The sequence below is a fragment of the Mya arenaria genome, chromosome 17 (genome assembly GCF_026914265.1).
Source record: "Mya arenaria isolate MELC-2E11 chromosome 17, ASM2691426v1".
In the NCBI taxonomy this organism is placed as follows: domain Eukaryota; kingdom Metazoa; phylum Mollusca; class Bivalvia; order Myida; family Myidae; genus Mya; species Mya arenaria.
Window position 1 is genome coordinate 18,783,198 of NC_069138.1, and position 27,978 is coordinate 18,811,175.

General features: G+C 33.4%; 1 protein-coding gene and 1 pseudogene across 2 annotated transcripts in view; both read left to right on the forward strand.

Moving 5' to 3' along the window:
- The window catches only part of LOC128224176 (band 7 protein AGAP004871-like), a 34,437-nt gene extending 7,073 nt beyond the window's left edge, over window positions 1-27,364 (forward strand). The window contains exons 3-9 of one of the 2 annotated variants that reach the window (XM_052933920.1): window positions 1,498-1,628; window positions 1,874-1,946; window positions 2,722-2,804; window positions 20,825-21,028; window positions 21,335-21,390; window positions 22,939-23,017; window positions 26,150-27,364. In XM_052933920.1, the coding sequence (XP_052789880.1) occupies window positions 1,498-1,628; window positions 1,874-1,946; window positions 2,722-2,804; window positions 20,825-21,028; window positions 21,335-21,390; window positions 22,939-23,017; window positions 26,150-26,338 (815 nt within the window). In that variant the 3' untranslated portion in view covers window positions 26,339-27,364. Of the gene's footprint in view, window positions 1-1,497; window positions 1,629-1,873; window positions 1,947-2,721; window positions 2,805-20,824; window positions 21,029-21,334; window positions 21,391-22,810; window positions 22,890-22,938; window positions 23,018-26,149 lie in introns of both variants that reach the window. The other variant, XM_052933919.1, reaches the window with a different exon arrangement.
- On the forward strand, window positions 12,181-19,017 carry LOC128224175 (uncharacterized; annotated as a pseudogene).
- Window positions 27,365-27,978: the final 614 nt, after the last annotated feature.

Here is a 27,978-nt window from a genome sequence, read left to right on the forward strand (position 1 = left end):
GTTGTCATAATCAATCCAGACTAGTTATATTTTTTTATGTTAAAAGTTATAAAAGGAAACAAAAATAAGTTGTATTGTCCTTCTGTTAGTCTGTTCATCGGTTTATTACAATATTATTTTGTCTCAACTGTAACTCAATTTTTATTCATCTTGATGAAACCTAACAGAAATGTATAGCAGCATGGGAAAGTGTGCCAAGCTAGCATTTGTGCTCCAAGGCCAAGGTCACACCAAGAGGTCAATTGACTATTATTCTGATAAGGCAAATGAGATAGCTCTTGTTTAATTTGACACAAATTTGTCCTTGACACTTTGGTGAGCCTTCGTGTTTAAAAATAATTAAGGGTTACAATCTTAACATAAATGTATCTGGCCACACACACTTTATAGATTTACAAAGTGTTAAAATGTCATCAATTTTGCATTATCAGTGTTAATAACAAGACTATTTCTGCCATCTCCTTAAGGCTTCTACTTGAAAAGAAAATGAAGTAATGTCAATAAATGACCTTGACCTATATGGCAAATGTTGACCTTATACCAACATTCTTATTGTATTGTTGACCCAGTCGAGCATTAGTTTCTGCATTGTGATGTCTTGTTTTACATGAATGTTCATTACGTTGTAATATATATCCAAGATCATGTTGCTTGCTAAAATATATTTTCTGAGCTGGCCTAAATTTAAATTTGAAAAATTTACAACTTTTTAATGGAAGTTATTTTGCAAATTGGGTCATGTTTAGTGAAAATCTCTATTTGTATCAATTTTGATATGTTGAATAAATGGTCTAAAACTATACAAATTCACCAATAGTTTTCTGTCCATATTTTATGCAATTCGTTAATATAATAGACAGCAAATCTGATAAAAGGTTTTTGGCAATATTATATTTATTAAATCTTATTCTTTTTTTAAAGTTACTATTTTTTTGTCAGCATAATGACTTCCCAATAAAAGAATTGTGATGGACAATATGTAAAAAAGCATAACTGTTACGGCAGGGTTGGGGCTCGAAGGTCGGGGCTTGCTGTAGTATGGATTGCCAATCTGCAAGTCTTAAAACCCATGCTCATGTTTGTGTCTGTTGCATAGTATTAGTACAATCCAATAGTGTCTCAGACTTATGATTCGTTTCCATTTATATATATCCACATTCCTTCCTAATGACATGGCTGGTATTACTTGTTACTATTTATAGGTATATCCCCAATCACCATCCATAGATATTTATACATCTCAATTTTGTTTTAAAAAATAATGTAGCATGCACCTTTATTTAACCTAAAATACACTTAATATCATTCAAACATTCAATCCTTAAAGGGGTTATATTTCATCAATACATATTATTATAAGGTATTGTTTTATATCCAATATTATTTTTACCACCGCTGACAACATACGATTATTATAAATGACCAGACAGAGGGACTGGCTCCAATTGGCATCTAGTTGATGTGTTACTAATTTCATGTTTATTTGTCCATGTGCAGGTAAAACTCATGGTGGTGATCGTGCAGTGGAACAAGATGGCGACATTGGTTGCTGCGGTTACATTCTGATGGGCTTCTCCATCCTCATCATGATCATGTTTTTCCCATTCTCCCTGTTCTGCGCCCTCAAGGTAAATACTCGCATATGATATTTGTTAAACATGAAAAAAATCAAAAACAACGTAGTAAAAGAGACATGCTTTAGCATTTGATTTTGATTCTCAGTTTCATTGTCGATACATAAATGTCCCCATTAAAATGGAGCAAATTTCATCATATTATGCACCAGTCAATTGTTACCATGGCCCCCCCCCCCCCAATCCGTAGAATAGCGGGGACTTTTAAACCAACAATACATTTCTTTTGGTAACATCAGGTGGTTCAAGAATATGAAAGGGCCGTCATTTTCCGACTGGGTCGTGTTGTGTCGGGAGGTGCCAAGGGGCCAGGTAAGTTATCAATAGAATTTTGGACTGATCAATGTAATTGGAATTAATCTTGAATTTAAATAAATAAATTTATATCATGACTTCTTATGTGCTACAGTGTAAAATACATGAAACAATGCTTTATAGCGTAGCCACTTTCAACGCTATTTATTAATGATGTTACATCACACTTTTTGGATAGTTTTGACATTGTACACTATAGCTATATATATCAAAACTATATAATGAAATTGCTTCATGATGGCGGCATCATTTATTATATATATTATTTTGCATATTTAACCTTCCTGAAATAATACACTTCTAGGTTTATGTAATGCATTCTTTTGCACTCATAAGGCCAAAAGAAAATTGTTTGGTTAAGGTTACATCATTTTCAAAACTAGGTAGGGTAGGTAAAGGCTGTTTTTATTCTTATTTAGTTTTTATATTTTATTAGGCGTTATGTAAGAACATTATAGTCATCATGGAGAATGCATCCTCGGCACCCCAGCGTATCTGATATAGGTTATGATACGCTGGGGTTCCAAGGATAGGAGAATGGTGTTAAAGTAATATTGAGTTTAAAGCTTTAAACTTCATAAAAAAACACACACTTACAAACTGACTATAAAAACCGTAGGGTTGTCGCCTTATTTGGTAGGTAGAGTCAGGTAAACCGTAACCCAATCTAAATGCTTTTTTCTTGGCCTTGTAAGAATGGAATAGTGATGAAATTAAAATAATAGTATTGTTATTCACATGTACATGGGTTATGCAGTTTTATGAATTTCAGGGCTGTTTTTCCTGTTTCCATGTGTGGATTCATTCAAGAACGTGGATATTAGAACATTTTCCTACGACATCCCACCCCAAGAGGTGAGTTTGGTAGTTTAAGTTAAGAAAAGATGACAATTTCAGATAAAATTGAAGATAGTATAATGTAAGATAGAAGAAGTTTGACTTGATAAGATTCCAACGCGTTGTGGTATAATATGAGAACGCTTCGTGCCATCCTCCCCTAAGATATCGGTTGTGTTAAATTAACAGAAGATTAGGGCCTAGTTTCTCGAAATATCTTAAAGTGACACTCTTGTTCAAAATTAATACATACACATGTGTACCAAACATACATTTTGAGGGATAAACCTTTTACTTCTTAAAAAATAATGTATTTATGGAAAATATTATTTACTGATAAGAAGAATTTAAAAGAGTATTTAATGGCTGAAAACGCTAAAATATTAAACGATTGGTGAGTGATAAAAGATTTAGTGCCATTTACTATCGTCTCGTAAGGTAGAAATACCATGATTTCTGCACCTTTCTTTCAAATAAAACTTGGTATCCTTAATTCATAAGAACCATTGTTTCGATATAATATTTATTCATCCTTTTTGGTATTTTAAAACAATTGTATTAATTGTGGTAAATCTTAAATGGGAGTAAGAGTGCATCTTTAAGTCTCTTATATATAACATAATTAATCTACTTTCTCTATTTCTGTTTTGGTACATATTGTGTAATATTTACATTCCTAAAGATTTTTTATATATTCAAAGAAGGGTATTTTTTATCTCTTTTAATAATCAGGATAAACTAAAAGAAAATTAGTAAAATCAAAATAAAATAAATTAATTGCTACTGAAAGCCTACAAACACTCAAGAATTTTCGAGAAATAGGGACCTGGCCCCAATATCTCGAAACTACTTAAGTCAAATCTCAATCTCAGTCTCAACTCATTTTTCCACATTACAGTATGACATTATTAAAAATTACTAACATTTTACTATTTTTATGCCCCCTTTTGAAAAAAGTGGGGTATATTGTTTTGCACATGTCGGTCGGTCTGTCTGTCTGTCGGTCGGTCGGAATACCAAATGGTTTCCGATCAATAACTTGAGAACGCTTTGACCGAGGGACCTCATACTTGGTATGTGTATTGGTCATCACCAGCAGATGAACCCTATTGATTTTGAGGTCAGTGGGTCAAAGGTCAAGGTCAGTGTGACCTTTACATGAAAAACGGTTTCCGATCAATAACTTGAGAACGCTTTGACCCAGGAACCTCATACTTGGTAGGTGTATTGGTCATGACCAGCAGATGAACCCTATTGATTTTGAGGTCAGTGGGTCAAAGGTCAAGGTCAGTGTGACCTTAACATGAAAAACGGTTTCCGATCAATAACTTGAGAACGCTTTGACCCAGGGACCTCATACTAGGTAGGCTTATTGGTCATGACCAGCAGATGAACCCTATTGATTTTGAGGTCAGTGGGTCAAAGGTCAAGGTCAGTGTGACCTTTACATGAAAAACGGTTTCCGATCAATAACTTGAGAACGCTTTGACCCAGGAACCTCATACTTGTTTATTTAAGTGTCCAAATCCTACTAACAATTTGGCTCCCAAGGGGGCATAAATGTTTCACTAACATCTCTTGTTAAAAGCACATTCTCACGTGCAGTATGTTATACATGACTGCTCAATATTCTAAAAAAATAAAAAATATACAGCACAAAATGTATTTGAGTAAAACTCAAAAATAATGAATTGGACTCCAGCACAATTTTTGCTCTCAATTTTATTTTCTGTAAAATATTGACCATAATTTTTTTATCAACATAATGAATGAGAGAATGCCATTTTAAAAAGGGTAAAACATTTACAATTTTGAATCATATGATGCTGTAATGTGGAAAAAAGAGTTGAGACTGAGATTGAAATTTGACTTGAGTATTTTCGTGATATTGGGGCCTGATCTTATAGGAAAGTTTGGCTTAATTTATACTATAATGAGTGTACAATTACGCCACAACTGATAAATAGTCTGATTGGACATTTCCTGTCCACGTAAATTGTCAGTAATTCTGTATGATGAAAATTACCATAAGAAAATGATATAATAACCATCAGAACAGTTAAAAATTATTGTGTCCTAGATATTTTTGTGAACCTGTTTGGAAAAAAATTGCGAGCTGATGTATGGGTTTTTCTTTTTAATATTTCTTACTTTGTTTGAGCTTTATATGATATTATTTGGAAAACTTTCATGATCTTATTTTGTCTCCCTAGATGTATTTTGTTATTTTTGTATACAAAACATTATAAAATCTTCTAGTTGAGCTTTGGAGCAACCATTTCAATACATTAGATATCATGTTAAAAAGGTTTCACTTTTCTTATTTGTTTACCGAGTGAAAAAGTCTGTGTTTCAATCAATAATCAGTCAATAGTTCATCTATTGAACAGTCCATTTTTGAAATGTTTTGTGCCAAAAAACGTTTATATGAACAAGGTCAATATATTTGGCAAACATTATCTGAATAGTGTTATTTGTCAAGAATAAACAGCCTGTAAAATTAACAGGTATGTTCACTATAAATATGATATATTATGTATAATATTATTATATAAAATAACCCATAACTTAAAAATGTAGAATGTTAAATTTGAAAGCATGTATGTGTTTTCAAATTAGTAATTAGCTGATGTTTTCATGAACATCAAGTTGGAAGGCTATAATGCGAGGAATGTTAGAAAATATAAAACTTGCAATGTTTTATTTTTAAAACTGGCAATGTTGAATCAGTGTTAAACTGGCAAAATTATGTTAAATCAGTGTAAATTAAACTGGCAATGTTAAATCAATGTAAGACTAGCAATGTTAAATCAGTGTAAAACTGACAATATTAAATCAGTGTAAAACTGACAATGTTAATCAATGTAAGACTGGCAATGTTAAATCAGTGTAAAACTGACAATGTTAAATCAGTGTAAAACTGGCAATGTTAAATCAGTGTAAAACTGGCAATGTTGGGCGAGTTTAAAAGTGTTAAATATCAGGTAAAAATGGCCATGTTGAGTCATTTAAGAAATTGCAATCAATGTTGGGTCAGTTTAGTAATGGCAATGTTGGGGTCCATTTTAAGAAATGGCAATAATTGTTAAATGTTGGTGTAAACCTTGACAAGTGTCAGTGGTAGTCCTTGCGATGGTCATATTCTAAATTGTTAGTGTAAACCTTGACAAGCGTCAGTGGTACCTTGCGATGGTCATATTCTAATGTTGGTGTAAACCTTGACAAGCGTCAGTGGTACCTTGCGATGGTCATATTCTAATGTTGGTGTAAACCTTGACAAGCGTCAGTGGTACCTTGCGATGGTCATATTCTAATGTTGGTGTAAACCTTGACAAGCGTCAGTGGTACCTTGCGATGGTCATATTCTAATGTTGGTGTAAACCTTGACAAGCATCAGTGGTACCTTGCGATGGTAATATTCTAATGTTGGTGTAAACCTTGACAAGCGTCAGTGGTACCTTGCGATGGTCATATTCTAATGTTGGTGTAAACCTTGACAAGCGTCAGTGGTACCTTGCGATGGTAATATTCTAATGTTGGTGTAAACCTTGACAAGCGTCAGTGGTACCTTGCGATGGTAATATTCTAATGTTGGTGTAAACCTTGACAAGCATCAGTGGTACCTTGCGATGGTCATATTCTAATGTTGGTGTAAACCTTGACAAGCGTCAGTGGTACCTTGCGATGGTCATATTCTAATGTTGGTGTAAACCTTGACAAGCGTCAGTGGTACCTTGCGATGGTCATATTCTAATGTTGGTGTAAACCTTGACAAGCGTCAGTGGTACCTTGTGATACTCATATTATAATGTAACAGTGCCAACCTAGTTTGTATGAATTCAAAGTTTGTCAGATTAAAAGCTTTATGAATTTATTCGAGAAAATATTATATTGATCTAGTATTAAATCTTGGAATTATTCAAGAATTTATGACCTCAGGGAATAAATTGTTCATGAAATGTTAGTCATGAATGCTCTTTATCTCAATTTACATCAGATATTGATATTTCCTTCATTGATGTTGAGATTATCTTCAACAAACTTGAATTCTATAAGTTTTTAAAACTGTTAGATTTGTTATAAAACTGTAATAGGTTTTATCGCAAACAAGCCCAAGTAAATAACCATATAACAGAACCCAATTGTTTTACAAAGCCCAAGCTTGATTTCTGACTTCCAGGCTTATGCTACTTGATGCTATAGTTACATAAAGACTTCATTTGCTTACAAAGAAAAAGAAATTATATATAATACCCAAATATTTCTTAATACTTCAATGTGGTCTGTTTTGTTTCGCCATACTCGTGTGTAGCTACAGGTGGGGGGTTTGGGGCAACTCCTGATGACTCAAGATTACAAATAGCATGTCAACATTTTAATGAACATAGATAAATGATGTTCAATGACTAAGTGCACAATCATTGTGAAAATATTTCCGGCAAAGCGGCGCAAAATACAAAAAAAAATATGTCCAGATTGATACAGATAATAGAAACTAATGTGTGTTGGAATAAATATTGAACAATTAACTAGCATGTTAATGAACTACAAGTATATTTGAATATGATATAAAACATTTTTTATTTCCTAAATGGGATTATGTTAGACAGTGACATCTGAAATAATCAACTTGAACAGGATGAGAAATATATGTAAATGTCAAGACTAAAATTGAGAATGGTATACCTAGAGAAAAAGAGAATCTGAGAAAAAGATCTTTTATGCAAATTACTGGGAACCAGGGCTGTTTCTTCAAACGTAAGCGAAAGACACTAAAACTTTTACAATATGTAAGCCAGAGTGAAGCATACCGATGCATTACTGTGAACACTTATATTCGTTTGTCTGTTAATGATTCTTCATAAAACTGTTAACGCATGAAACATGACCTTTTGGTCCTTCAAACACTTTGTTATGAGGCAATCCCTTAACATCAGGAAAAAAATGATTTACTTTGCAAGTGCTATACATGGCTGAGAGAAATGCATCATAACAAAACTGTTGAACCAATATGTAATACAAAATTTGATCAACCATTGTTTGCTGCATGGTTGCTAGGATAAATTCCATTTCATTCTCATCTAAGTGCCTTTGAAATAAAACTTATATGATTTCATTGTTAAGCAAATCTTAGTATTGCGTTTTGTTGATATAATTAAACAAGATTACTTTTTAAAGTATTACTTTTGTCAACTATGAAATTAAGTCTATTTGTCTGATAAATGTTTCTTCAAGTTGGTATGACGTATATTTCACAAGGGCTTTTGTTAAATAGCTATATATAGGTAAAATAAAGTAAATAAAGAACAGAAATATCCATACTTAAGTCAGCTTAACGTCACAGGTAATTTGGCATTGTTCCCAGTATGTATTATACATTGGCCTTCAATAATTCACATGAAGTTTAGAAATCAGTAAAATTTATAAAGCAGTTTCGACATAACCATTTTCTGTTCTGTACTTTTGATTATGGATGTCAGAAAATAGCTGACATCAAACTAACGCAATTATTTTTTCTAGATATCTGACTTTAAATAAAAAAAATAGTTTCTAAATTTGTTTCTTAAATGCATGTTATGATTTAAAAATTCTTACAAATTCAACCTGGTATAGAAATGAATAAATGCGTGCATAGATCAGAGAGGAGTCTCTTTCAAAAAGTACTGAATAGATTTGTATACTGCCTTTACATGATCCTGGCAATTCCTAATATATCAAGTTTATTTTATTCTGATGATTGTAAGGGATATCTTATTTAATTTTTGTAAAGCCAAGAATAATTTGTTCAAGAACTGTAAACACCAGGCTTATTATAGGGTAAAAGATTTTTCACTTTCAAAAAATAAATGCATATAGGAAAAGAACTATATTTCAATGAAGAGCATGGAACTTCATTTTTTTAACGCTTTGGTAAAAGTTCAATATTCATGGCTGAATTCGTTCAGAAATAACATCCAATTGAAATTATATTGATGAAATACTATACTTAATGTTATTCTACATGTATGCTATTTTATAAGTGATAATATTTTTTTCAAATGTTAATTTGTTTCCAAAGCTGTTACATTGTAATCAATATTTGAACTAAGTTGAGCATGATATACAATTATTAAGTTGATAATACTTTGTGAAAACAAAGTCCCAAAAGATTCCTTTGTTCAAAAACTTATTGTGAAATGCCTGAAAAGTAAAAACCCTCGCAAAACCTTTAAATCCATTGCAAGGTACTTGCAGACATGTGAACTTAACTGGTGGCCCATGAAATCCACCACTTGAGAGCCCCCCTATGGCTTTTGAAAGAAAAAAATATTCATTAAGACTTTTGTACTTTTTAGCAAGGTTGTTAAATTTAAAACACCACTGCTTCAATGTCTTGTATGAGCAACAGTCTTCATAAATAAGCGTTTTTTACCTACAATGAAATGAAGAGAGAAAGTCAAAGCTTACAACTGTTTGACGATATTTTACGCATCACTGATTTTCACAAGTCGCGCCCATACTGCGTGTAGAAGCCCACTGCCATAAGCTTTTGCAGTTTAGTTGCTTTTAGGTATGTATCAATAATTATTACCTTTGCTTTGATAACTAGACAATAATTATGACCTTGTTTACTTTAAATGACTCTCCTAGATATTTATATATATATAAGTATTAAATATTTCATGTTATAAATGTTAAAAAGATTTTTGTCGTCCATATGACTAGAGTCCAGTATGCTAATTCTAAAGCTTTCCATAATCTAGTCCTTCATCCGATCTTTTTCAACCAAATCTTAATTCTGCAATAAATCTATTTATAGAATTGGTACTTAACATGTGATATTTGTTTTATGCATAGATATTGTCACGTGACTCGGTGACGGTCGCTGTGGACGCTGTGATATACGCACACGTATTTGACGTCACGACGTCGTTGATTAAGGTTCAGGATGCTCAATGCTCAACACGTTTGCTTGCTGCCACGACGTTACGAACCATACTGGGTACAAAACAACTTTCCGAAATACTTGCTGACAGAGAAGGAATTGCTAAGCAGATGCAGGTGATCTTTTTAGCTTGATTGTAAAATAAGCTGTGAGCTGATGTAATTCAACCTTAAATCCATTTCTTCATCAACCCAGTAGTGGCAGAAGTCTCCATGGCCTAGTGGTATTGACTGCTGACATTAATAATTGCACTGATAAAGCGGACCAGGGCTTCCATTAAAATAAGTTTGGAAGTATATTACTCCTTAGAAATGGGTTAAAACCTCCAAAATTGGTTCTTTGGAAGTACAAAAACTTCCATAATTTTGAAGAAAACTTCCAAAGTAGAAAGCTTGAATGTTCAAAATATCAAAACCTTTTGTCAACATTAATTTTATGGTCACAATTTCAATCAGTGTAATTGATTTTAAGTGCAATGAATTGTTATAATATAAGTTTGTGAATTTGGGGAAGTTAAAGTTGCAATTTATTTGATTCTTAATATACTTGCGGAAAAAAAATAGTTGAAAAAGATATTGTATTCTGGAGACTTAAACTTCTAATTTCAATGTAAAACTTTCAATATTGATTGACAGGAAGTTCATAATACTTTCAGTTACAAATTCTTAATGGAAGCCCTGGTTGACCCTGTTCAATTCCGCCAATCGCCAGAATATTTTTATACAGTCACCAGTGAAAATGCCTCATTGGTTATTCATGACGACCAGAATTTCCTAGCCAAGTAACTCACAGTACACAAGAAAGCATAATTCGAGGGGTGAATGAGAAAAAAGGTTCTAAGTGACATTAAATAAGGAAGAAGATAGAACCTTTTTGCTCTCACCCCTCGAAATAGCTTCCTAGTGTAACGGTGTATCCTACGATGTCTTGATATAAAAGTTCTTAACAGTTATTTTCAGGGTGATGGAGATCAAGGAATCTTAAAGAATTTAAACAAATTAATTCAATGTCATATGCACTGCTGTCAAAACTTTCCTTATTGTTAATTTTTGTAGGCATTGTGTTTACAGTTCCATACACTAGTTATAATCTATAAGCTGCTGCTTATTTACTTAAAATGATGAACTTGTGCCGGTTTATGTGTTTTAGGAAAATGTTATCTGATAGCTTTTGTTTATATTTCTAGTAGGAAATAAAAGGTTCCATTAATTGTTTCAGTTTACACTGGACGAGGCCACAAATCCATGGGGAATCAAAGTAGAGCGAGTTGAAGTGTAAGTTGTTATCTTTCTCATTTCTCAGCTCCTCTGATTTTAGTCCTCAGAAAGTCAATGATTTGTCATAGCCTTGGTGTTGTTATAAAGTGTGTCAGCTTTGTTGTTGTGCCGAAACTTTTATCTTGGCCATTACTCAAAAACTGATTTACATATTTAAATGAAACTTAATGGTAAACATATACCCTTATGTTCAGCAAGGTCCATAACTCTAGCTTAAATAACTGTTTTAGTTTTACTCCTGTTTTGAATGACTAGTGATCTTGTTTGTTGGCCACAACTTGTTTTTCAAAAAAAAGGCTCCAGTTATTGTTTAATTGATGTTAAAGGGGCTGTACTCCGTATGATGAAATAGCGAAAAAAAGAAGAAAATTGACGAAAACTGACATAAACTTGGTATCAATGTGAACGATACATTGAAACTTAATAACTGAAATACCACATAGCTTACAATTAATTTATTTGTACAGTTTTTTTGTATTTTTCCATTGAAAAAGACTACTAGGTATGTCTACCTAGTAGACTTCATTCCTTATGCGCGTTTGACTAGTCGATGTTATCACGTGATATTACCAAGCAAGGTATATAGCTTAAATGTTCCATTAGATTAGGCTAAGCCTTCATAGCACAGTGGATACAACATTGGACAGCAATTTTGGCGACTCCGGTCCGAACCAAGTCTCCGCCTAGATTTTTCTTACATTTTGGTATTATTTTTTTTACAGTTATGATATCAAAGAGTGATACATTTTATTAAATAATTGTACTGAGATTCGTTACAAGAAAAAAATAATTTTGGTGCCAATCATTCTGGTGTACAGTCCCTTTAATTAATGTTGTCATTGTACAAACTGTTTTGCCACAATACCATTAAAACTACAGGGAAAAGCCCAGTGACAGGGTATAACTCTTCTATCATTCAGTATTTCTTAAGGGAAATTTGGTTTCACATATTGCAAGAGACAAAGTGCCCATGTGTAGAATGGCTTATAACTTTGGCTGTTTTAATGGTCAGACAAATGTTCTTATGAGTAATGCCCCTTTATCGATAGAGCAAAAACAAAGAAGCTTTTTCATCAAGCTGTTACGCTTTACTCCCCTTACAGGAAAGATGTGCGACTTCCGTTCCAGATGCAGAGAGCCATGGCAGCAGAGGCTGAAGCTACAAGAGACGCCAGGGCCAAGGTAATGCATTTGCTATTGGGTAGAATGAACATGGGCTGATAAAATACCTAAACAATTTGGACAATTTTGTCTAACTAATGTACTTTCGTTAAATACAATCAAACATTTCTTCAGATTTGACAATGAATGTTTCTTAATCTAGGAAATGTCTGAAGCTGTTTTATATTACTAACTTAAGATTAACACATGCATAATATTTAACTCTCACTTATTTAACTTTGACATGAAACAAGCTCAAATGCATTTTTAAGGGTCTCACAAATACCAAAAGCCTTATTGGTGATGTTTTGGAAAGCACTGTACTGATAAGCCACAGTTCACAATCGTGCTATAGACTCCTCAGCTAAGTGGCAGACCCCAATAATACTAGACCCGCCTTACTCATATTCCATTGTAAAAATGTTTCAGAATTTTGAATTTATGGACTTTGAGACAAATGAAAAGCGCAATGTTTTATTCTCTTGAAAGAAGTCTGAATAGATCATGTGAGTTACAGAACATAACTTAAAATAATTTGTTACATTGTTTAATCTCATTTTTCTCTGATGTATGAAAGTAGAGAGTTTGACAAAACATTATATGAATTGATATTGTTCTGTTCAACATTTCAGCAGCAGATCAATCAATGAATCAAATAAACGATATGTCAATACCTCAGCACTAAATATGGATTCCCCTCTAAATGATTAAAGATTAATTCATTGCCAGCTTCAATTCTCCGTTGATTATTTGCAGTAAACAAATGCTCGACGACTGAACCTGGCCATATTTGATAAAATCAATGACCTTTATCTTGGATGATTTGCTTTTTAATTACTATGACCTTTATATTACCTGGTAGAGAAGGTTTGAATCAAAACATCACATAATTAGTATCGCAGGGGAGCATTTCATCAATAATTCTGAGAGGTTTCGAACCTAGGATAGATTTTTAACAGCGCAATGTTATTGCTAAAAATATTTAAAAAAAATGAAATGTATGAACAAGTCATCAGAATTAAAGTATTCGTAAACAAGCCTGTATTCTATATTGTCATGTTATAAAAGACAAGCTTAAGAAAATAAGAATATAAAAAACCCAGGGTTGGGTTGAGTCTGGGTTGCATACTTTGGGCTAGTTTCGATCACTGACATAGAATAATATATAAAGAAATTTTGTTCATAAATTTACTGCAAACTCTTTTGTTCACAACTGTTATTGCTGCTTAAATCAATTACTGACTGCTTAAATTAATTATTGGCTGCTTAAATCTATTATTGACTGCTTAAATCCATTATCTGTCGCTCCATGCTATATGTTACTGTATTGTCAGAAATATCTCAAGCATCACTTTCATAGAACCTTGTGTGAGTTGAAGTCTGTTGGTCTCTTTTATTGCATAAATCAGAATGAAATGTGTTTTTATCTGTGAAATGACTGTCATCTTCATGCATTTAAAACTATTTGATGTTAAATATTTGATTTGAACATTGTGTTGTAGAGTTGATTTTGATAAGCAAAGATATAGAGGATAATTTGTTTGTTTTAGTGTAAGAGCGTAATATATTTCATTGAGTGAGCACAAAATTTAATGTATCACAAGCTGGGTAGCCACAATTGAGATATTCAATTTTGGTGTTCACAAGGTGAAAATTGCTATCTAACACAGAAACAAACAATTTTTCTTTTGAGTATGCCTAAAATTGGAATTAAAAGTAATTTTATTACACTTTTTTAGACAAACAAGCACATTAGTATGCGCTTGTTGCGTCATTTCAAAAATAATGTCACTGAAATTATGCCAGATGTTTGATTTCAAACCGAGAACGAGATTAAATTTCAAAACAGTGAATAATATCAAATTGATATATTCACTGTTTTAAACAGTGAAATATCATTTGTGGATGGGAACGCGATTTTGATCATTGTGGCGCTAACGTGAATAACGAGAAAAAGCGAGAATCAAATCGCGCACTCTTTTCCCCTTGATTTTTACATGGTATTTTCGAGCTAAAAACTTAGTTATTTGTTGTCAACATAAAAAAATACGTCAATTTCAGCAATAAACCCTCTGCAACACTATTTATTGACGTTTAGTTGATCATAACCTTTTAACGTGTGTTTAATTTACCGAAAGAGTTGGTCAGCTGTTCGGCTTTTGGACTTTGGTAACTACGTTTGTATGACGGTAAGGTGCAAACATTTCTGGTCGATGATGTGAGGCGTTTTTGAAATAAAAACAGTATTATTTTATTTTTTTGAAACGAAAGAACATTGATCAGAATATGCTTGATCATGAAATGGTTGTTTATAACCGATATTTGTTAACATTCTGACAAACAACGCAGTAACCGAGACACCGTTTCCTAGTTTCACGAGGAACATCCGGTGTTAAACTTCAACGTTTCTTGGTTTAAATTGTGGAATTGCAAGTGGTAAGTACAAATAAAATGTTATTTAATCATTAATGATTGTTTTTAATCAGTATAACACAATCTACAAGCTTGATAAGTAATTTGACAGTACTTTCACATGGCAATCAAAGTAATTGTCAAAACCCGGAAGTGAATTCTGCGAATTGTTTTGTTGTTAGCAACCGATAATGACAGCCAAGGTTAAATGTTAAACGTTGTCACAGGCTTCGACGGTACCTTATGAAAAAGAATATATTCAAAATGATGATCCAGATTTTGCAAATGAACAACTTTAACTTGACAATCTTTATTATAAATGAATTTGTGCAGTCTTCTCAAAGTCAAAATATAAAAGATTCAAATGAAAGGTCAATTTTATGTTTGATAAATAATGATGATTTTGATTGTGAAATGAACAAGAGTCTGATAGTGGACATGATGTTTCTGAGACTTATTTCAACGATGATTTATTACTTTGTAAAATAATTATGATGGTACTCTGAGAACTGAAGATGTCAAGGAGATTCAAAATGTAAACAAACTGCAGTGTGCATACTACTATAATTTGAATGTTACTGAATAACGGTTCGGATCACCCATTTTCATAAAGTAAAATACTATTTGATTTTTTATTTGCTATCATTATTGTCTTTGAAGGTGCTGAACCATGTAGCCAAGATGTGCACTACCACTACTCATGGGATTTTGCCCAGCAAGTCCACTATCCACATCATGCCAACAAGTTGGGCCGATATATTTCGCCACCCCACAGAAGTGTCATGTGTTTCGCATGTGTGCCTTAGGTTCAGCTATGTTTTTATGGTAAGATGTCACTCTGAATTAAACATGGAGTAACAGAATAAGACAGATCTTATACAATAATGATATGTACCTGTAAAAATTGTCTTTCCAAGTCAGAATTAACTTTTTAGGTTAGATTTTTTATGTTGTCAGCTTTGTATTCCTGTTCAAAAACTTTTACCTTGGCCATACTTAGAAATCCTTTTAAAAGATTCAACGTAAACAAGTTTAAAAACACTCTTGATCTTAGCTTGGATTTTAAAAATGAATTTTAATTAGAAATAAAGATCTGTAAAAGTAATACAGCTATCTGTTAGTGTCATTTTGGGTTGTCTACATTATCTTCTTGCAGACTATTTCAGTACAATTTTATTATTATTTGTGAAATCAATTAAAGGGGCTATACACCATATGATGAAATAGCGGGAAAAAAAGAAGAAAATTGTCGAAAACTGACATAAACTTGGTATCAATGAGTACAATGCATTGAAACTAACTACATGTAACTGAAGTACCACATAGTAAAAATACAATTATATATTTGCAGTTTTTTCGTATTGTACCATTAAAAAAGATTACTAGGTATGTATACCTAGAAGAATTCATTTGTATGCGTGATTGGCTTGTCGATGTTATCACCTGATATTACCAAGTTAGGTATATAGCTTAGATATTCCAAAGGTTTAGAGTAAGCCTTCGTAGCACAGTAGATACAACATTGGACTGCAATTTTGGTGAATCCGGATCGAACATTTACATTTTGGTATCTTTTTTACAATTATGATATCAAAGAGTAAAACATTTTATTAAATAATTGTCCTGAGATTTGTTACAGAAAAAAACTGTTTTTGGTGCCAATCTGGTGTATAGTCCCTTTAACAATAGTTAACATTTATTTGTACAGGAAAGTAGACATTTTATCTGGTGGACAGGCCGAATTGCCGGGGAAAGGAAGTGACAGTGTCGTGAGCCTGGCCCACCACTACTTTCAGCACTATGGTGTCGGTGAAAAACATGCTGAGGTATTTAGTGCTTCACCCATTTAAATTATCTATAGAATTTTAATGGATTAAAGGTTCTAACAGCTTATGCAAACTTAATCCTTATTGCTGAGAAGAGATTATGAGAATCAATAGTGAATATAAAAGATGATGAAACTTAACATATATTACACCATGAAACACATTCTTACTCAGATTTTTTTTCCATTTCACATTTGATGATTGATAACGATTGGATATTTGGATTCAACCATGGCTTATGAAATGTGTCCATCAGTATAACATTGCTTTCTTCATGTACTGCATATAGCTTAAAAAAGAAAAAAAAAATGTATTAAATTTTCCAGGTTTATTTCGATAATGCTGTCGGCCAAAACAAGAACAATGCTGTGCTTTGGTATGCCATGTGACGTGTAATGACAGGTAAGTTTTCTTATCTGTTAATAATTGTTTGTCTGATTTTTTAGGACAAATGCACTGTCTTTTGAAATCAATCACATCATTGATATCTGCGATTGGTGCTTTAATTTTAAAGGATGCAGAACTGGATGAAGTTCAAGTGTAGTTGGCAGTAATTTGATATGAGGAATATGTTAACTAAATAAACATATGTTAACACTCCATTATTGTAAGATTTATGTGTCTTGAAAACTTTATTATACCCTAGTTAAAATCATTTGCTTAGTTATATTTTTTGTGAATATAGATAAGTTTTATTTACACTAAACAGATCTTCCAACAATTTTCAGGATTGCATGAGAGTGTAACACTAAACACTATGTTGGCTGGGCACACCAAATTTGCTCCTGACTGTCACTTCGGCAACTGGAAGGTCCAGTGGCCATGTTGTAATGCCGAGAATCTTCAAGAAATTGCCCACACTGTTTTCACCTCTTCAAAGTCCAGCCACAACATCCCACACTTGGTTTATGACCCTCAACAGCCAATCACAGTTCACAGTTGGAAATCATTCCTAGATACATATTTCAAAACTCTAAAGAATATTACCAAATACCACCATTTCTATGTATCAAAACATAAACCAGGACTAAGGAGTTTAGTATGCAAAGAGTTTGTAGATTCCTCAGAAATTGAAGTTATTCTTTTGAGGATGAGTCCAGAATGTGGTGTTTTGCCTGAAATAAAGCATGCAACGTGCCTAGATGCTGCACGTCAATCGTACCTTCAAGATTCTTTTGGTCCATTCTTTAGATCTGAGTCATCAAGATCTGCAGTATGCCCTAAACCAACTCTGTGTAAAGTCGAAGTTTACTCCTTTGTTGGTGAAATGTTGATTGTAGATCAAATGTTTGTGGCAAATATGAAAGAAATGAGTAAAAAATGGCATTATCACATGTAACCATAGCAACAGGCTGTTGTTTTATGTAGTTCTTTTATGTCATTTTGTACATATAATGAGCAATGTGTACTCTTTGTGTCTATGAATTAGTTTATGTGTTAGCTATAACAGACAGTTAAGTTAGTATTTCGGCATGGACACTGCATTTAAAATAAGAACATTTTTAGTGGACATTGTTTTCAAACTGGCTTACCAATGTGTAACAGAATGATCCATATCTTTTGATTTCTTTGTACAAAAATGACTAGAAACTTTAGTTGTTATACCTAAGATACTTGGTATCATTTACATGCCAATAACTTAAAACGCATTGTATATTGAGAACACATTATTTGTGGCAGACTTTGAAAATGATTGGAAATAGCATTTTCATTAGTAACCATAGCAACCGATTTTTGCTTTGACCTTTGTGGCCAATTTCTATGTCATTATATACATTAGCAATGTGTTCTTGCTATTTTAATGTTGAAGTTTATGTAACACTAGTAAAGATAAGTGATATATTTAAACAGGTATCTTGACATATATATAATATTTAAAATAAGAACAGTTTTGTTCACATTGTTTTTTTATCCCTGTGTTTCATAATGTTTCATATGTTTTATAACTTTTGTGAAATTAAAAGTGAAACTTTAGAGTTAATTTCTGTAAATACTTAGTATCATAAAGATGTCAATAACTTATAAATAAAAAAAATTATGCGGACTTTCAAAAATGATTGGTAATAGCATTTTCATAAGTAACCATAGCAACTGAATTTTGTTTGACCTTTGTTGTAAGTTTCTTTATCATTATGGACATTAGCAATGTATACTTGTTATTTTCCTTTTGTAGTGTATGTGATACTAGTAAAGATAGTTTTATATTTTAATATTTTGACTTGTGTACTTCATTCAAAATAAGAACAGATTTAGCGAACATTTCGTTCAAATTGTGTTAAAGCTCTCTGTTACGAAATGTTCCATATCCATTGTTGTTTTTTAATATTTGACTGACTAGTTCAGATTTTATTTCTGCAATTGCTTGGTATCATAAAAATGTCAATAACTTAAAACACAACTTTATGAAAAACATTATTTTTTGAGAAACATTTAGAAAATGAGTGAAAATGGCATTATCAATAGTTACCATAGCAACCAAATGCACTTATGAACTTTTCGTTAACTTTTGTAATCAAACTATGAGTGCTTATTGTTTCTATGCTAAAACTTATATGTTACATGTAAATAGTCCTTGACATGATACTTATCTGACATGGATATTTCATTCTAAATAAACACATTAGACCATACATTTTGTTCATTTCGATTTCTACACTCGTGTTACGAAAAGTACTATATTTTTTTAGTTTTTGTGAATTTTGACTTGAAACTTTGGATTTTTGTTCTAGAAATACTTGGCATCATAAGGGTTACAATATCTCAAAATGTCATTTTTGGGCCAGAATAATCATATTCCCATTCCCATCCACATTTTCATTTTGCTAATGAATAAATATAAACAACCAAATAGCATACTATGATAAGATGTACTAAAAATCTTAGTTTCTTAATGTATCAAGCTACAGATTGATACTTAGATAATGATGAAATCTTGAATTGGAATTTTATATCTGACAAAATAATGTTCTTTGCATAGATGGCAATATCTTGCTTTTAAATAAGGTGATTCTTTTATTACAATGGATCTATAATATGAGAAAAAACTGCTTTTTGCAGGTGATATTGGCCGAGGGTGAGAAGAAAGCATCCAGGTCACTGAAGGAGGCTGCTGACATCATGAGCGAGTCCCCGGCCGCCATGCAGATCAGATACCTCCAGACCCTTAACTCAATAGCTGCAGAACAGAACTCAACCATCATATTTCCACTGCCCATTGATATGTTGAGCTCTGGGGTCAGTAGAATGTCCAGTGGAGGTAGAACGGAGAGCAAGGGAAGTCTTTCTCGTTCAATGCGGAAAACTGACACTAATCCGATAAACGAAGAGTTAGTGAAGTTAGAACGGTCAGAAGAGTATCCTGTTATTATATCACGTCCAGTAGCCGAGAGGCTGAACTCGGGAACACCTGAAGCCGCTGTTTACTATCCACCCCCTTATTTACCTGACTCTCCACACCAGGAGCCTGCATGGGATCAAACTGTTGAAGATTCTACATGGTAGACTGTATAATAAGTATCAATAAATGTTTCAAATGAGCAACATTTGTACCCTCGAAAAAGAACATTTGTACCTAATAAGTATTTGTACCCTTGGAAATAAACGATTGTACCCATGGATATAAGCATTTGTACCCTTGGATATAAACATTTTTTAACCCTTCCATATAAGCACTTGTACCTCTGTGAATAAACATGATCAATTGTGATATTATGATTTGAAAGCCAAGCATACGGTGTTAAGGAAAGATATTATGAACGGACATATCAGGATAAATCAGGAAGTGAATAGACTGTATAAGCTTCTGTGATATATAATGTAAATCTGTGTAAGTTTGTTAGTGAATCACTTTAATTGTGAAACAAACAACTCTGTATATACTATATATACATGTATGACAAAATTAAATATATTTTCATTGCATTTTACTTCACAGTTTGTTAATAAGATTTGTTCTTGTATATATATATATATATTTTATTTTGAGTGGATTTATGTTGTAGAATTGTACTTCTGTATGCATGCCTAATTTTGAATGGGGTCCACGTTATTTTAACGTAATGCAACTTAAACATTACACATGTATTTATGCTGACATTTTTTGTTAAAATGTGTTTTTTTAAATGATTTACTTTGTACTGTTTATACTGGTAGCTAACATTTGTGTTGTTATAAATGTATGACATCAAAGCTTCTGTTGTTACACTTGTATGTGTTTGTTGTATTTTCTGTACAAAACAATTCCATTCACTGAAAAGGATTAATGAAATAGGGTTCTTGTAATTATTGGCACAAAGCATTTCAATAATAGCACCAAAATAAAAATGAATATAAAGTGGTGCATTTCTTGGCTAACTCATTTTCTCATTGATTTCTCTTTTATATTTTTCAACAATTAATGTCGAATTTCAAACAACTTACTTATAAATCTTATTATAGATCCTGTCACGAGACTCAGTAACAGTTGCTGTGGATGCCGTAATCTACGCTCGAATTTTCGATGCCACCATGTCCATTATCAACGTTGAGAATGCCCATGCGTCGACAAAACTGTTGGCTGCCACCACCCTCCGAAACGTCTTGGGAACGAAAGTGCTCTCGGAAATTCTCAGCGACAGGGAGAGCATTGCTCACACCATGCAGGTTTGTTTGATTTTCCTAAATGAACAGAAACATCTTGTTTGTAATTTTCTCTTATTATTAATGTATAAATCATGACATTTTGTCATCACATTAAATATTAGGTTATTCACAAAATAGATCTAACATCGGATGGTTTATATCAGACTGTAAAAGTAAGCCATACACTGTTTGAAAAGAATGTTGGCCTACCTAAGGATAAGGTTACGCTGACTAAAGGTCCGATCTATACTGTAAGGAGGTTGGTAACATTCTTTGCCAAAAAACTGAGAATAGAAAAGATAGAAATTTTCTTTCCAATTATTTCAGGCGACCCTGGATGAGGCCACAGATCCTTGGGGAGTCAAGGTGGAGAGAGTTGAAGTGTAAGTTAAGCTGATGTTGAGTTTATAAGTAGTGTTATTGTGAGCAAAGGTGAAAGCTTTTAAGCCTCATAGAGTCGTGCCCCAGGACCATCAAGTCTTACATGCCATCATGTTCCCTGACCCTGGGTATGAATCAGTACTGGTGGCGATTCTGAGAGGCCATGAGAGTTTCCCTAGTCCAGATGGTAGCGTGACCTTGTGGGTGAGAGCTGGACTCCTACCACTAGACAACTGTCACCCTGTTTGGGATCAAACTAAAGACGTTTTTGGTGAGAGGCAGAAACCTTCACCACAACACTACTGTCACCCTGGTGGGAATCGAACCCAAAACCACTTGGGTAGGAGACAGATACCGGCCTTAACCACTATACCACTTTCACCCTGGTGGGAATCGAGCCCACAACCACTTGGGTGAGAGACAGACACCTTAACCCCTGTACCACTTTCACCCTGGTGGGAATCGAGCCCACAACTACCTGGGTGAGAGACAGACACCTTAACCCCTGTACCACTTTCACCCTGGTGGGAATCGAGCCCACAACCACTTGGGTGAGAGACAGACACCTTAACCCCTGTACCACTTTCACCCTGGTGGGAATCGAGCCCACAACTACCTGGGTGAGAGACAGACACCTTAACCCCTGTACCACTTTCACCCTGGTGGGAATCAAGCCCACAACTACCTGGGTGAGAGACAGACACCTTAACCCCTGTACCACTTTCACCCTGGTGGGAATCGAGCCCACAACTACCTGGGTGAGAGACAGACACTTTAACCCCTGTACCACTTTCACCCTGGTGGGGATGGACCCAAACCTCAACAGTGAGAGACAGACACCTTAACCCCTGTACCACTTTCACCCTGGTGGGAATCGAGCCCACAACTACCTGGGTGAGAGACAGACACCTTAACCCCTGTACCACTTTCACCCTGGTGGGAATAGAGCCCACAACTACCTGGGTGAGAGACAGACACCTTAACCCCTGTACCACTTTCACCCTGGTGGGAATAGAGCCCACAACTACCTGGGTGCGAGACAAGACACCTTAACCCCTGTACCACTTTCACCCTGGTGGGGATGGACCCAAACCTCAACAGTGAGAGACAGACACCTTAACCCCTGTACCACTTTCACCCTGGTGGGATTCAAACCCAAACCTCAACAGTGAGAGACAGGCATCTTTACCACTAGACCGCTCTCACCTGATATTTGCTTGTATATTGGTGGAACTATTTTGATGAATTATTGAGATTTTATTTTGCAATTTTGAATTCTGTCAGTAGCCAGTAAAATTGTTTTGTCTTTTAAATGCAACTTTAGTTAATATAAGAACCCTTTATGTTAAAACTTAGAATTTCAGTATTTGTTTTATTTTATTTGTTTTTGATTCGTCAATGGCTATCTTTAAACCCTCACAGAAAGGATGTGCGTCTACCGGTCCAAATGCAGAGGGCCATGGCTCAGGAGGCCGAGGCCACAAGAGACGCCAGGGCCAAGGTAACTTAAAAATTCAAATGCAAGTTTGTATGTTTTAATCCTCTCACAGGAAGGATGTGCGACTTCCGGTCCAGATGCAAAGGGCCATGGCTGCAGAGGCCGAATCAACTAGAGATGCCAGGTCCAAGGTAACAGATGTCCAATCAAAATGGATTTGAACATGGTGTTAATGATTATACATGTGCAAGAATTCTGTTTCATGTCAGAGAAATTGCAAAGCTAGGCCGGGAAGGCCCCTATTTCTCAAATCATCCGGCCCCAATTTCTGGAAATATCTTAAGTCCCTTATAACATGATCAAGCTCAGCACACTATTTTTGATTAAGTATATATTGTGTAATACTCTCTTTTTAAGGAGTTCTGTGGCTTTTAAATAATGATTGAGATCAATAAGCTAAAATACTTTTTGTTCCATAAAATCATATTTATGTAAGATATATTGTAGATACTTCAGTAAGTTACACGCAAGATTTTTCGAGCAATATGGGCCTGAAGTCCCTTATTACAGAATCAAGCTCAGCACACTTTTTTCGATTTGGTATCAAATGTGTGATGTTCTTTTTTTTTAAAGAGTTTTGAGATTTTTAAAGGAAATTATACATGAGATAAATAAGATAAGCTGAATTTGGTTTCATAAAATCATATTTAAGTAAGTACTTTTTCTAAATGAAATAAGATACTTAAGTAAGTTGTGTGTTAAAGCTGCAGTTGGGTCTAAAACTTGGTTATATAATTTTGCATTATACTGGTTTTTAAAGACTAACATTCATCATATAACTCTCCGATGCGTGGTATGGTAAGGTGAAACTAAATTAACGCTTTAATGACAAAAAAAAGTGTTATGCTCACATAAATATCACTGTACTTGTGCTATCATGTATGTCATTCTGAATGAACAATGTACACATACCTGGATAACTTAGTTCATAAAATGAAGTCATCAAGAACAAGTACCCATACAATTGCTGTTTAGCAACCTCTCTAATATTTGCATAAACACTGCACTAAATATTGGTTATATTGATCATTTAACTTATGACTCCACACATCAAGTGTCGGGTTTTGTGGTCAGAAGGGCAGTTTCTTTGGATTCCCACAATTTTTATTGTCTTTCTATGAAAAAAACACATTCATGAAACTTGATTGCAAACTCTTTTAATTAACAGTCAATATGCGCTTGTTTGCCTTCATATAAAACATTGACTAATTGGACACGGTGTTCTGTGACTAGGTGAATGTATTCTAAATGAATAGTGTCCACACTGTTATTCAGCATAATGTAAGCACACTTAACTCATCTTTATTCAGTACATAAAGGCCTCCGACCCAAAATACATACTATAATATATACATCATTAATTAAAATACTTAAAAAAACAGCATTGTGCTCTGGTTACCAACCTATACTAATACCTGACTCTAGTGATTTATTTGAATGTGAAATACAGCTAATACACCATACTTTTTTACATTCCTTGCAACAACATGGATCTTTGCCTTAAAGCTGCACTCTCACAAATGATAGTTTTTACCTTTCATTTTTTTTAGTCTCAGAATCGGCTCATTATGTCATCTGTGCTTTCATTTCAGTCATATAAGATAAATCAGATCTCAATTGTTTGGTGAACTGCTGAAAAAAATTGTTTTCCTGAAAGTGTTACAAATGCTTTCAGCCATAAAACATCAATTGTCAATGTATATATGAAAATTTGGATAAGCTCTTTTGTCAGCAGGCTTATAACACTGTTTTTCAGATATATAAGCGAAATTGGCTCATTTCAAGACAAAATCTTAAAAATGTCGCTAAAACGATCAATATGTGAGAGTGCAGCTTTAAGGTGTATAATCTTCAGACAAATAATGTAACCATCTTTGAACTCTGATGTTTTCTATTATAGATTCATTCACATGTTGAAGTTGTTAGGCTTAGTTAAGGTTATTTAAGGCTACAGCATAAAATTTGCCTAGCGCTTCATTTTCCACATTATTTGATGTGTATGGGTTTTTTTATTAAGTAACAAAAAAAAACATAATGAAAAACAAAAACATAATTAATACGCCCAGATAAAAAATTCATGTCACATGCATGTTTTGGAGTTAGTCAGGAAACACCAAACAATTTATTTTTATTAATTGTCCTTACTAATATTTATAAAGTAGATCTAATGCATTATAGATCATAGTAATGCTTGATTCATACAACTTGGACAAAAATCAATGATGTGATTTATAACATGAATTCAATTAACAAATGCCCATAAATAGGATAGCCATGAAGTGGATCCATTTGAAAAGCCCCTGGGAGTCATTGACACTGTTAAATATTGATGCACTTTGTTAATGATCTAAATAGATAATTAGATAAACAGTATTTTATGACCCAGATCATTGGAGAATGTTGCTTCATATGAATGTATAAATATTTTATTATATGAGGTTGTGAGCTGAGATTTAACATGTTGTGGGGTGTATTTCTGTGTGCAGTTACAGGGAGATTATCAACACTCTGTCTCCCATTAGAAATGTTCTTATTACTTCCCTTATTTAAAGCATGGTAATTTTGTAATGTGGAGGTATTTCATGACATGGCATGCCTTTCTTCTTACATGTGTGCATGGTATTGTTAAATTAGATAAAATGTTATGTGCCAAACGTTTGTAGGTGTAATATCTGTGTGTGTGTGTGTGTGTGTGTGTGTGTGTGTGTGTGTGTGTGTGTGTGTGTGTTAAATGATTCTTACTATATAGAAGATAATTGTTTGTTTCAGTGTAAAAAGATCTTAATATATTTCTCAGAGTGAACTTAGGCGTTTTATTTCATGAGTAGGGCAGTCTCGAATAATATTCACTGTTGGTGGTCACAGAGTGAAATAACATTGCTATCCTGCAATGAAATAAACATTATTGTTTTATTTATTTTCCTTAAGGTGGAATAAAAATGTGCCAATTTTTATGCACACATAACATCATTTCTAATCTAACTTCATAAATATTTTGTTCAAGCAACATGTGCTGATGTTTGATTAGAATGTGAGACCAGGCTTAAATTTCAAAACAGTGAAAAATATTAAATTAAATTAATTAAAGTCTGGTTAAATATTAATTTAATATTTTAACTGATTGAAACAGTGAAATATCATATTTATTTGACTGATAAAACCTCTATAAGCCACCAGAAAGCATAAGATAAAGTATTCAAACATGCAAATCACAAGATTTTTTCTTTAAAACAACACTTTATCTTACATTTTATCATCCCTAGGTCATTCTCGCTGATGGTGAAATGAAGGCGTCCCGATCACTGAAGGAGGCTGCTGACATCATGAGCGAGTCCCCGGCCGCCATGCAGATCAGATACCTCCAGACCCTTAACTCCATCGCAGCCGAACGCAACTCTACCATCATATTTCCGCTGCCCATCGACATGCTTACTCAGATGGTTAAGAAATAGAGGAAATATGAATTTTGAGAAATTTGGGATGTACTCCTTCAAGTGTGTCCAACCTTACTTTGAAACTTTTGCTACCTTATTTCACCAACAGTGCTAGGGTTTGGGATGTTTTAAGATTAAGATGTACATTTCTAGTGTAGATGTTGTAAAATAAGCATTACTATTCATGATGTTTTTAAATGAGAGTATAGTTTGTATAACCTACCTTTTAAGCAAGGATTTAATAAGAAATAGCAAAAAAGAATGAGAAAAAAATTGACTTAACGGTTCAAGTTAGCTGTAGGTTTGTGTAATACTAAAAGAAAGAACCTTTTTTTCAAAAGAATTTCAAATCACTATCAATGTCTCAGAAGGTATTGAATAAACTGTAGATATATTTTTTTACTTTTAAAATGATGTAAAATATTGTACAATATTCTTAATGAGTAGTTTGAAGTTCTTGTTTTAATTGTTATGCGTACTTTAAATTTACCTGTTTTTATTCATCAAACAGAGTTCCTTGCGCTTATCTTCGAGAGCAATGTTTTTGTTGGTATTTATTTATTGTAACCAAAAGATATTCTATTTGTTGTTATAAAATACTTTTTCTATGATATTATAACTAATAGTCTCCATTTTCCATATTGCTAACTAATCAGACATTGTTACATACTGGTAAGTTTCCTTTTTTGTTGTACAAGATTACTTTAATACACCAGTTTCTCTTTCTCATTTGAGTGTAAAAAACATTATAGGTATGAATGTATTTCAAAAATCAAAACACAAGTTTCTGAACATTTATTTCCATACATATTCAGTAAAAATCTTTTTAAAAAATAAAAAAAATGTCTGTACAAATATTTTTCACTCAATGCTTTGTACAGTGTTATTTTGATTTATTTTAAATGGTGGACATACATATCAAAACTGATTACATTCCAGCATTTGTTGAAAATCCTTATTCATAGTTACAGAACTATTTTGTATAATCTTTGGTGTGAAACTGTTGTAAACTTTAGTTGAAAAAAAAATAAACGTTTACGTTAACAGTTTTCTTCTTTGAATAACAGTATTATAAAAGAAGTGATACCAACTACAAAGTTCTACCGTATGTGAAGAAGTTTTTTTTTCTCAAATATTTGTTACATTGTAAAAATTAAAGGTTATAAGTATCTTCATGGCCGAGAGAGTAGGATTATAAGTATCCATCATGTGTTTCATGTACGGATAGAAAAATCCGACCAGAGGGCACACGCGTTAGCCGGTAATGAGGTTTGCGGAGTTACCGGACATGCAGCATGTCCGAGGGTTGGATTTTTCCATCCTGACCTGGAAAACATGATTGATATAGGAAAAAAGGATAAACATATGTATAGTACTTGGATTAGGTTTGAAATTTTATGAAAATGTAGTGGAAAAAGGTTTAAGTTTGAAAATATGACAAATTGCCTTTGACCCCAACAAATTGTAGCTAACACTTGGCTACAAATTGTAGCTAACACTTGGCAACAAATTGTAGCTAACACTTGGCATCTTAACAATAGAATCTTCTCAAAAAAAAAAAGCTTTATTAGAACACTTTATCCTTATGTTGTACAACATAATGTTGGAACGCCTTCTCCAAATATGGTACAACTTTGTGTTTGTATGCCGTCTCCAAA